Source organism: Tenrec ecaudatus, chromosome 4 (genome assembly GCF_050624435.1).
Source record: "Tenrec ecaudatus isolate mTenEca1 chromosome 4, mTenEca1.hap1, whole genome shotgun sequence".
Taxonomy (NCBI): domain Eukaryota; kingdom Metazoa; phylum Chordata; class Mammalia; order Afrosoricida; family Tenrecidae; genus Tenrec; species Tenrec ecaudatus.
In genome coordinates this window covers 63,585,472-63,597,963 of record NC_134533.1, presented here as the reverse complement: position 1 = coordinate 63,597,963, position 12,492 = coordinate 63,585,472, and the positions used below count along the sequence as shown (strand labels likewise).

At 43.5% G+C, this 12,492-nt stretch overlaps 1 protein-coding gene and 1 non-coding gene across 2 annotated transcripts in view; one reads left to right on the top strand and one right to left on the bottom strand.

The window, feature by feature from the left end:
• SYT9 (synaptotagmin 9) overlaps positions 1 to 12,492 on the top strand; it is a 259,856-nt gene that overhangs the window by 95,949 nt on the left and 151,415 nt on the right. The window contains exon 3 of the mRNA XM_075546133.1: positions 8,968 to 9,514. Coding sequence (XP_075402248.1) covers positions 8,968 to 9,514 — 547 coding nt within the window. The remainder of the gene's footprint in view (positions 1 to 8,967; positions 9,515 to 12,492) is intronic.
• LOC142447533 (U6 spliceosomal RNA) lies at positions 4,077 to 4,180 on the bottom strand. Its single transcript, XR_012784226.1, has one exon. It is a non-coding gene; the product is annotated as a U6 spliceosomal RNA (small nuclear RNA).

The following is a 12,492-nucleotide window of genomic DNA, read 5'->3' as shown; positions in this document are numbered from 1 at the left end:
ATAACGCTCGTGTGTATTCTTCTGTAAAAAAAAAGACTAAGAAAGAAACTGTACATTTGTACTATGGTGTTGGTGAAGAATATTGAAAGTCCCATGGACTGCCGAAAGAGCCAACAAATCTGTCTTGGAAGAAGTACTGGCAGATGCTCCTTAGAGGCAAGGATGGTGAGCATGTGCTTAGACATGTTGTCAGAAGAGACCAGTTCCTGCAGAAGGACATCATGCTTGGTAGAGTGGAGGGGCATTGAAGAAGAGCAGTTCCCTTGAGATGGATTGACACATGTATGCAGCATGGGCTCAGTCTTAAAAGCAATTATAAGGATGGTGCAGGACTGGGCAGTATTTCTTTTAATTGTGCATAGGGTAGCCATGAATCAATCAGAGCTGCCTCCACAACAACATCAACTGTGTTCATAGGGATCCCCTGGGTGGTGTACAGCAGTGCTTAACTACTAGTTTGAAGCTTGGCTGTTCAAGCCCACATAAAGAAAGACAGACCAGTTAGAAGACAGGTCTGGTAATCAGCTTCTTAATCATGGAACACCCCATGGAACAGTTCTACGGTGTACACATAGTGCTGTCATGAATCAGAACCAACTCAAAACTAACAATAGCAATATGTGCGTGGCATGCATGTCTGTATACTCTACACATATGTCTAGAGTAGTGACTGCTATGTGCCAACTTCTGTATGTGCTAAGTCTTTTGAGGAAACTACAGAAGAAAAGCCAGTTATATTGGTGGTCAGATTGTTGTTTAGAAGGTTAATCTGGCAAGTGGTGCCAACTGCAAGCAAGGGGTCAATTTAAGCCTATACCAATGAGTGCTTGAACACTGTTTGACATACGGAGGTGGGAAGAGGCATGGAATGTAAGCAGTATTGGGGAAAGTGTTGATAACCAGGAAGGAGGACCCCTCAGAGCTCTTCAGAGACTGGGTGCTTCAGTCCGGGATCCCCACCTTGCCACACTACCTTAAAGTCAGTGGCATTACAATTCCAAACTGTTCCCTGGGGAGCACTTCCATGATCATATCCAAATACCTCATCTACATTGGGAAGGGAGTACCATACTCCTGTTTAGCATCTTTCCCTCCTCCTCCTCTTGTCTTGCTTTTTCTTCCTTCATTTGTGTAGCCTGAGACTTACAGAGCATAGATTTCCCATGTCCTGGGACACTTCTTCATATCGCTGAGGCAGCCTCCCTGCTCTACTTTCTCTTTTCTCAGCCCAGCGAGCTCCAGGGGTTCTGCAGGGAAGTTCCTGGTTACCCTCCTCCAGCTGCACAGGGCTTCTCCATTCTACCCTTAACTCCCATAATCTCTAGTTCTCTCCTGAAAGGAAATTGCAAGCAATTCAAATGGAGCCCCAGGGAGTGAGAAGCTATCAGGCCAGTTACAGTCTTTACTATCAGCTTTCAGCCACTACTTTACAGATAGATTCAATTGTGTTTTCCAAATAGTGTCATTTTAATTGGGAGGGAAAGTGGCTGGAATAAAGCCAATATTACATAACATTTGGGTATAGAATGAGATTCATATTTGTGGGATATATTGGATTTTTGTAGGGGGCCGCGTGGCATTTTGGCTCTGAGAACATGGTGTCTCTTTTGGGGCATTGAAACACAGGGCTCTCCTTATGTGTGCCTTCCCCGCCCCAAACTCTGTAAAGCTACTGCACTTAGAAAAAGCCGGTAGCAATATGTTTCCCTTCAGATTTCAAGTCTGAGAAACTGCATAAGTAAAGCAGAATATGTGCCTTTGCTAAGTAGTCACATCATGTACTTTAAAGATGAATATATATATATGTACAAATATTACAGTACCCGTGTTTACTTAAGCACTTTTTTGTGAGTTGATAGCTGTTTTGTTCTTTATACTTTTTTTCCTTTTTTTACATTTTATTAGGGACTCACACAACTTTGATCACAATCCATACATATACATACATCAATTGTATAAAGCACATCCATACATTCCCTGCCCCAATCATTCTCAAAGCATTTGCTCTCCACTTAAGCCCCTTGCATCAGGTCCTCTTTTTTTTTTCCCCTCCCTCCCCTTTCCCCCCTCCCTCATGTGCCCTTGGTAATTTATACCTCGTTATTTTGTCATATCTTGCCCTATCCGGAGTCTATACTTTTTTTTAACATTTTGTTAGGGGCTCATACAACTCTTATCACAATCCATACATATGCATACATCAATTGTATAAAGCACATCCATACATTCTTTGCCCTAATCATTTTCAAAGCATTTGCTCTCCACTTAAGCCCTTTGCATCAGGTCCTCTTTTTTTCCCCCTCCCTCCCCACTCCCTCCTCCCTCATGAGCCCTTAATAATTTATAGATTGTTATTTTGTCATATCTTGCCCTATCCGGAGTCTCCCTTCCCCCCCTTCTCTGCCATCTGTCTCCCAGGGAGGAGATCACATGTGGATCCTTGTAATCAGTTCCCCCTTTCCAATACACTCACCCTCTACTCTCCCAGTATTGCCCCTCACACCCCTGGTCCTGAAGGTATCACCCACCCTGGATTCCCTGTGCCTCCAGCTCCCATATGCACCAGTGTACAACCTCTGCCCTATCCAGTCCTGCAAGGTAGAATTTGGATCATGGTAGTTGGGGGGAGAAAGCATCCAGGATCTGGGGGAAAGCTGTGTTCTTCATCGGTACTACATTGCACCCTGACTGACCCATCTCCTCTCCTAAACCCCTCTGTGAGGGGATCTCCAGTGGCCGACAAATGGGCGTTGGGTCTCCACTCTGCACTTCCCCCTTCATTCACTATGGTGTATATATATACACCATATATATATTGCATGATGCCTTATACCTGGTCCCTTTGGCACCTTGTGATCGCACAGGCTGGTGTGCTTCTTCTATGTGGGCTTTGTTGCTTCTGAGCTAGATGGCCGCTTGTTCACCTTCAAGCCTTTAAGACCCCAGACACTATCTCTTTTGATAGCCAGGCACCATCAGCTTTCTTCGCCACATTTGCTTAAGCACCCGTTTGTCTTTGGCGATTGTATCATGGAGGTGTGCAACCAATGATATGATTTTTTGTTCTTTGATGCCTGATAACTGATCCCTTCGGGACCATGTGATCACGCAGGCTGGTGTGTTCTTCCATGTGGACTTTGTTGCTTCTGAGCTAGATGGCCGCTTGTTTATCTTCAAGCCTTTAAGACCCCAGTCACTATCTCTTTTGATAGCCGGGCACCATCAGCTTTCTTCACCACATTTACTTGTTCACCCGCTTTGGCTTCAGCAGTGTGTTGAGAGGGTGAGCATCATAGAGTGCCAATTTAATAAAAGAAAGTATTCATGCATTGAGGGAGTGCTTGAGTAGAGGCCCAATGTCCTTCTACCACCTTAATACTAAACCTATAAATATAGATACATAGATCTATTTCCCCATCCTCATATATATATATATATATATATATATATTTGCATGTACATGTCTTTGTCTAGACCTCTATAAATGCCCTTTGACTCCTAGCTCTTTCCTCCATCTCCCCTGACTTTCCTCCTGTCCTGCTACCATGCTCTGTCCCCACCTGGGTTACAGCTATACCTCTTCTTTACGTAACCTTACCCTTGATCATTCCCCACCAGGCCTGCCACTCCCCCCTTACTACCATTTTGGGTCCTGTGTTGTTCCCTATGTTCTTGTCCCTGTGTTTGTTAACACCACTTCCTTATCCCCCACATCCCCCAATCCCAAGTCCCCCGGGAACTGTGGGTCCCCTTGTTTTTCCTCCAGATAGTTCATCCATCCTGCCTTATTTAGACAGACCTGTGGAGACAATAACATGCACGAAAACAAGACAGAGGAAAACAAAGCAACAGTATACAACCAGACAACAAACCACTGACCAAGAACAAAACAAACACATCAAGAAAGAAAAGCTTGTAGTTAGTTCAAGGATTGTTTGTTGGCCCTTAGGAGTGTTTTCCAGTCTAGTCTGTTGGGGTACCACGCCCTGACCCCAAAGTCCACTTTCAGCATTCCCTGGGGACCTTGCCACTTCATTCCCTTGCTGCTCTGTTGCACTCCCCCAGAAACACTTTTTTTTTAATATGAACGTTTCAAGAATTTGCACATCATCCCTGCACATGGGCCATGCTAATCTCTGCATTGTTCTGATTGCCACGTAAGTGCTGCCAAAGTGAGCACAACTGCAGCACCTTTTACAATAGAGTTGGGAACAACCGCAATGCCCATCAGCAGATGAAGAAACAGCATGTGGTGTGTATGTATATATACACAATAGAATATTAGTCCGTCATGAAGTCCAAATGCATGAACCTTGAAAGTATGGTGCATGGGATTCGTGAGGTGCAAACGGACAAATACTCTATGATCTCACAAAATAATGGAAGGGAGGGAAGCAGGGACAGTTTTACGTAGGAGACGTTGAGTTTGCTTTGGGGGTAGTTTTTGGAGACATTAAATTTGTGTTGGGGGTAGTTTTAGGAGACGTTGAGTTTGCGTTGAGGGTAGTTTTAGGAGACGTTGAGTTTGCATTGAGGGCAGTTTTTGGAGACATTGAGTTTGCGTTGAGGGTATTTTTAGGAGACGTTGAGTTTGCATTGAGGGCAGTTTTTGGAGACGTTGAGTTTGCATTGAGGGTATTTTTAGGAGACGTTGAGTTTGCATTGAGGGTAGTTTTAGGAGACGTTGAGTTTGCATTGAGGGTAGTTTTTGGAGACGTTGAGTTTGCATTGAGGGTATTTTTAGGAGACGTTGAGTTTGCATTGAGGGTAGTTTTAGGAGACGTTGAGTTTGCATTGAGGGTAGTTTTAGGAGACGTTGAGTTTGCATTGAGGGTGTTTTTAGGAGACGTTGAGTTTGCATTGAGGGTAGTTTTAGGAGACGTTGAGTTTGCATTGAGGGTATTTTTAGGAGACGTTGAGTTTGCATTGAGGGTAGTTTTAGGAGACGTTGAGTTTGCATTGAGGGTAGTTTTTGGAGACGTTGAGTTTGCATTGAGGGTAGTTTTAGGAGACGTTGAGTTTGCATTGAGGGTAGTTTTTGGAGACGTTGAGTTTGCATTGAGGGTAGTTTTTGGAGACGTTGAGTTTGCATTGAGGGTAGTTTTTGGAGACGTTGAGTTTGCATTGAGGGTAGTTTTTGGAGACGTTGAGTTTGCGTTGAGGGTAGTTTTTGGAGACGTTGAGTTTGCGTTGAGGGTAGTTTTAGGAGACGTTGAGTTTGCATTGAGGGTAGTTTTTGGAGACGTTGAGTTTGCGTTGAGGGTAGTTTTAGGAGACGTTGAGTTTGCATTGAGGGTAGTTTTTGGAGACGTTGAGTTTGCATTGAGGGTATTTTTAGGAGACGTTGAGTTTGCGTTGAGGGTATTTTTAGGAGACGTTGAGTTTGCATTGAGGGCAGTTTTTGGAGACGTTGAGTTTGCATTGAGGGCAGTTTTTGGAGACGTTGAATTTGTGTTGAGGGTATTTTTAGGAGACGTTGAGTTTGCATTGAGGGCATTTTTAGGAGATGTTGAGTTTGCATTGAGGGTAGTTTTTGGAGACAAGTTTGCGTTGTGGGTAGTTTTAGGAGATGTGTTAATGATAAGGGGAGGAGAATCCCTTGGGAAAGGAGTAAAAATTGTTGCACGGTGCGAAGAAGGTAATCAGTGTTACTGGATTTTCTGGGTAGGAATTATTGAATTGGCACGCTTTTGAGTACACAAACTTTCTCCACAGTTAAGAAAAATTATGTGACCAAGTTTAGTTTTAAAGACAGAGGTTAAGACAAGCTTACTGTGGTGAATCTAAAGCCCTTACTCAGAGAACCAAGTAACTCGTGAGGCAGAGCCTGCGCAGTGGCACCTTAGGGGAGAAGCTGTGGTCTCAGTCTCCTGGCTGACAGTAGATGCAGGATTCTTCCTGCAGCACAAACTGAGGGTGTGCTTTTATTTCTCAAGCAGTGCCACTGAGGAGACAGCACTTAGAGTGTGAGGGAATAGGTGGGAAGTGACTGAAGATGAGAGTGCGTACAGCCCTTAAAAAAGTAAAAATAAGAAACCATTCTAGAGAGAGGAAGCAGTAGCAGAGGGAGACAGAGCTGGTGCCAGCCCCTCATGGCCTCCGCCCAGTGCTGGGTACTTACTGCTATATCCTGGTTCTTTCTTTGTCCCTTGAGCTCCTACGGAGATTAAAGCCCTAATCTCGCATGAGAAAAGTTCCTCTTCTGAACATGGGAATGCCCTGACGGTCAAGCTCAGAGGGCCATAGACTTTAAAGCACATTCATGGCATCCCCTGCTCTCCCCTCCCCACAAGACATCACAAAGATAGGGAGAAACATTAAGATCGTAGATTTGTCTGTAAGGAATTAAAATCTTACAACCTCTTGCAGACCACATGTAATTTGCTTGGGTGCACAGGAGGTGCATTTACCTGCTTTAAACTTTGTTGGCTGTGACAAGTTCAGGTGGCTGCTCTGTGATTATGCTCTGGTGGTTCCACGTGGGTGGTAAGTGGTCAGGAGGGAGGACATTTTAGGAAGAAGAGGCATGATCAGTAGAAAAGCTTCTATGATGACATAGGACAGTGATTTCAAACATGTTTTGGGGCTATTGATCCCATTTTTATATCTTTATTTCATACAGCAGTCTTAAGAATGGAAATGGAGATGCATCCAAATGTTTACCTCTCCAAGTATTTACCAACCCCTTAGAGACAGAATGTCTGTTCCCTTTAACTTTTTAGTAGAAAGGCAATTGTAATGACGGTTATTGAGTGACTATAGACAATACAATGTAATGACAACTCTGAGCTGAAAACAAGCAAAAGTAAGGGATCAGGCATCAAAGAACAAAAGATCAAATCATTGTGAAAGAGGGGGAGTGCAGAGTGGGGACCCAAGACCCATCTGTAGGCAACTGGACACCCCTTCCAGAAGGGTCACAGGGAGGAGACGAACCAGTCAGTGTGCAGTGTAGCAACGATGAGACACAACTTTCCTATAGTTCTTAAATGCTTCCTCCTCCTCCACTCTCATGATCCCAGTTCTACCTTACAAATCTGGCTAGACCAGAGGATGTACATTGGTACAGATAGGAACTGGAAACACAGGGATCCCTTCAGGGCCAGTGCAGAGAGTGGTAATACTGAGAGAATGGAGGGAGAGTGGGGTGGAAAGGGAGAACCGATTACAAGGATCTACATATAGCTTTCTCTCTGGGGGATGGACAACAGAAAAGTGGGTGAAGGGAGACATCAGACCGGGCAAGATATGAAAAAATATTAATTTATAAAGTATCAAGGGTTCATGAGGGAAGGGGAGTGGGGAGGGAGAGGGAAAATGAACTGATGCCAAGGACTTAAGTGGAGAGCAGATGTTTTGAGATTGTTGAGGGCAACAAATGCACAAATGTGCCTTACACAATTGATATATGTATGGATTGTGATAACAGTTGTATGAGCCCCCAATGACATTATTTAAAACATTTTTTTTAAAAAAACAACTGCATGTATAAAGACTGCTTCTTTCAACTTGTGACGATCCACACAGATAAGGTAGTTTTAAAAGAGACTTCTAACCCAAATCAAACAGGATAGACTTGCTTAGGTGTGTCAATAGGTAGTTTGGTAGATAAATGATATACAACTGGGTGGGTGGGTCGATAGATAGTGGCTGTCAAGTCATCTCGAACTCACGGTGACTTTATAAATAGAAGAACAAAGTATTGCTCTGTCCTCTATCAACCTCATGATTTGCAGCACTTAAAGTCCATAGTTTCGGCATCTGTGCTACTTTGCTCTCTGAACGTCTCCCTCACCCTCACCCAGACCTCTCTTTCACCAAATATGATGCCTCCCCCGCCTCCCAGCTATTTATCCTTGTTGGTGTTTCTTAAGCATCCAAGGTGGACAATGGCCTGTTGTCATCTGTAAAATTTTCATTGGCTAATTTTGTAAGGAGATCTCCAGGCCTTTCTCCCTAGTCTGTCTCAGTCTGGAAGCTGTGCTGATTTCTGTTCAGCATGAGGAACCGTGCAGGTATTTGAAATACTGGTGGCAGAGCTGCCGGCCTCACAGCAACCATAGCGCCCATAAGTCACCACAGTACAGCAAACGGACAGCGAGTGGCGGAGCCTCTTGTTAGCACACAATTAACTTGCAGAGGTCAGAATCCAGCCTTCAATCCTTACGTGCATTTTTTTATAGCAGCTCACTTTGAATTTTCATGCCCTGTAATGATTGTTTCAGAAGTAAACCCTATCTCCAGACCACTGATTGCCTGCGTGGTACAGCAAAAGCAGACCTGCCCCTATCACATGCACTCACAAACAAGCAACAACAAGGTCCCTGTGATGGAATTACAGATTTTGACAAAAAAAGAATGTGCATTCTTTTAAAGCTATAAGGTATTGACAGGGATGTCCAGTTAATTTAGAGAAAGCTTCATTCTCCTAAAGGAAATGTTTAGCTAGTAGATTAATCTCAGGATGTAATTATATGTAGAGGAGAACAATATATATATATTGTTATCACCATATATATATATATATATATATATATATATATATATATATATATATATATATATAGTTTGTGCATATATTTATAGTTCACCAGTCAAATACAAGGGGACTTCAAAAAGGTGGTGGAAAATGGGATTGAAAAGGTGACAGAATTTTTCCACTAATCTTTGAAGCCCTCTTGTACATTCTTTAGTGGCATTTTAGACAGTCTAGAAATTGTACTGAACCTCTCAAGCCCCACGATCACATTAGCAAGTTCATTTCCTGGTATCAACCCTTAATTTTAAACCTTAGGGAGCAGCTTATTCACACTGATGAGTATTTTGAATGTAGGCCAAAAACAAAAACAAAAAGCCTACAGATCTAAGCTTTTAGCGGAACACAGCCGTCGACCTACATCACAAGTTTCTGAAGGGCCCGTAGCTGATGAGGTTTATAACTTTGTTCTCTCTTGCTCTTCACCCAAGGCATAATTCAATCCGAAGACAGCTCAACTTGTCAAACCCAGACTTCAACATCCAGCAGCTTCAGAAGCAGGAGCAGCTGACTGGCATTGGTCGAATAAAGCCGGAGTTGTATAAGCAGAGGTCAGTGGATAACGAGGATGGGAGGAGAAGCAACAGCAAAGCCTGTGGGAAACTGAACTTCATCTTAAAGTACGACTGTGACTTGGAGCAGCTCATCGTGAAGATTCACAAAGCTGTCAACTTGCCAGCCAAGGACTTCTCGGGGACCTCAGATCCTTACGTCAAAATCTATTTGCTTCCCGACCGTAAAACCAAACACCAGACTAAGGTTCACCGAAAGACCCTGAACCCCGTGTTTGATGAAGTGTTTTTATTCCCCGTTCCCTACAATGACCTCGCTGTGCGGAAGCTCCACTTCTCCGTGTACGACTTTGACAGGTTCTCGCGCCATGACTTAATTGGCCAAGTGGTGGTGGATCACTTCCTAGACTTGGCTGACTTCCCCAGGGAGTGCATCCTTTGGAAGGACATTGAATATGTCACCAATGTGAGTCCAGCATTTCTTCCTTTTGGGAGGGGGCAAGGGTAGGTGGGGGACTTCTTGGGTAGCATGGAAATAGATTACTTATACCATGTTTTATTGGGGGGGAGTATAAAATCCATGTCAGTATATAAGCATGTCTGTTGTTAGAAAGAAGAACAATCCAGTGACCATTTCGTTGACTCCCAAATCATGAGGACCCCGTGTACTCTGGGTTTTCGGTGGCTGATTTTCAAAAGTAGGTCACCAGGCCTTTCTGCTGAGGCACCTTTGGGTAGACTCTAACCCGCAAACTTTCTGTTAGAAGTCAAGCAGTGAACGTTTGCGCCACACGTAGGAGCTCCTTGTAATTTCAAAACCTCCTTGTGTCTTTCCAGAAACATACCATTAGCATTGCTCAGTGTTTAACTTCCAAGAATTATTCACAAAAACAGTATTAGAGACTCTCTAACTCACTCACTCACCTTCCCACTAACTAACTCACTAACTCAATCTCTCACTCACTCTCTCAGCCTCCCACTTACTCACTAATTCACTCACTAACTCACTCTCTCACACTCACTCACTCTCCCACTTACTCCCTAATTCACTCATTAACTCACTCTCATTCACTCACTCACTTACTCACACTCACTCTCTCACTCTTATTCACTCACTCACTTTCTCACTCACTCAGGAAAAAAAAACAAAACAGTATTAGAGGCGAGCAGTCTCTCTTTTCCCTGATCTGATTCTTAGCTCATTGGAGAGGTGGAAGATGTTGCTAACCTTACCCCTTAAGCCCTTTCTTTTTTTAAGTCATTTTATTGGGGCCTCTTACAGCTCTTATTACAATCCATACATACGTCCCTTGTGTCAAGCTTATGATGTTGCCATCATCATTTTCAAAGCATTTTCCTTATACTGGAGCCCTTGGTATCAGTTCATTTTCTCCCCTCGCCCCTCATAAACCCTTGATAATTTATTATTACCATTATATACAATACTACATATTATTATATCAAAGTATTATTTTTTTCATGTCTGCCACCACCGCTGTCTCACTTCACCCACGTTTCTGTTGTTTGACACCCTGGGAGTGGGTTGTATGTCGATCATTGTAATTGGATCCCCCTTTCTCCCTCTACCTCCCCCTTGCCCTCCTGGTATTGTTATTCTCATTACTAGACCTGAGATGTTTACTCTTCTGGACTCCCTGTGTTTCCAGCTCTTATCTCTACCAGTGTACATGTTCTGGTCTAGCTGGATTTGTAAGGTAGAATTGGGGTCATGATAGTGGGGGGAAGGAAGCATTAAAGAACTAGAGGAAAGTTGTATGTTTCATCGGTACTATACTCACCCTGACATACTTGTCTCTTCCTTGTGACCCTTCTTGTGGGGAGATGTCCAGTTGTCTACAGATGGGCTTTAGGTCTCCACTCTGCACTCCCCCTCATTCACATTGATAAAATTTTTTGTTCTGGGTCTTTGATGCCTGATACCTGATCCCATCAACACCTCATGATCACACAGGCTGATGTGCTTCTTCCATGTGGGCTTTGTTGCTTCACAGCTAGATAACCAAGCCTTTAAGATCCCAGACTTTAGCCCTTTCTTGGGTTGTTTTGCTAAGTGGGTCCTGACATCCATTTAACAGTCGTCTATGGCATTCTTGGCTGATTCTCAGGGTAGCTCAGTGGTAATTCTCTTGATCAGGTCCTTGGCTTTAAACTCAAGAATGGGATGTGGTAGAGAAGAGTTGTTCCTGTGGCTAGGTGTGGTCCAATTGACTGGGACTCATGTCAACCATATGTACAAGAGAAGGTAACATTGACAAGTCCTGTGTGCTATGCTCACCATTGAGTCTGTTGTTGCAGCCTCCGTGTCAAACCATCTCATTGAGGGCTTCCCTCTTTTGTTGCTCACCCTCTATTTTAGCAAGCATGATGTCCTTTTCCAGTGACTAGTCTCTCTTGATGACTGTAAAGTACATGCGACAAAGTCTGGCGCATCCTGCTTGTACTTTTTCCAAGATAGATGTTTCTTCTCGTAGCAGTCTTTAGTAATCTTTGCCAACAGCATTATTCAAATGCATCAATTCTCTGTGGTTTTCCTTATTCATTGTTCAATTTTCATTTGTCTAAGGAGGTGTTTGAAAGTACCAAGTCTTGGATCAGGCACACTTTAGTCCTCAGACTGACATCTTTGTGTGTTAACAGTGTAAAGAGAGCCTCTTCAGAAGCTTTGCCTACTGACTGCTGCTCCCAGAAGCACTGATTGTAGATCCAAATAAACTGCACACCTTGCCAATTTCAGTCTTTTCTTTACCATGAAGTGAGTTGGCACCCCATGTTTCAATGTAGAGCTTATAGACTCAAAGTCACAAGGAATTCAGTCTGAAAAGATGCTTCAGCTATTGGAAAAGCTAATCTGTAGAAAGTCAAATCTCATGAGCCCCCCATAAAATGATTTAATAAAAAAGCAAGTAAATTACAACTTAGAGCTCATGAGCTAGGGCAGAGGTGCACTGGGACCCCAGACATAGAAAATAATGTTGATCACTTTCTAAGATAACTGCTATTTTGAAGTCTTTGTTTCTTTTACCTCTCTGCATTTCTTGACACAACCTTAACGCATCTTAGTTATTTATGTTATTGGTGTTGGTTTTTACCTTGTCTTGATTATCAACCTTTCTAAAGCCAGCAGACGAAGAAGGCAAATACCACGAGCCTGACAGAGCTCAGCTGCTGTGGTCAGGCTTGAGTTTGGAGCCCTCTAAGGAAGGAGCCCTCACTCCCCTGTGGGTGCCACACTGGTCCTCCCCCACACCAGTCACATTTGGTGACCTGGGACCCTTCTCATCAGATGTGTCGGGGGACTGGTGGGCAGGGAAGATCTGAAAGCAGCCACTGTACCCAGGAAGGAAGGACAGACCACTCGGGATGGAATAGATATTTTCATAAATTGAATTGTGCCCCCACCAACTATTTGTTCTCAGTGCTATG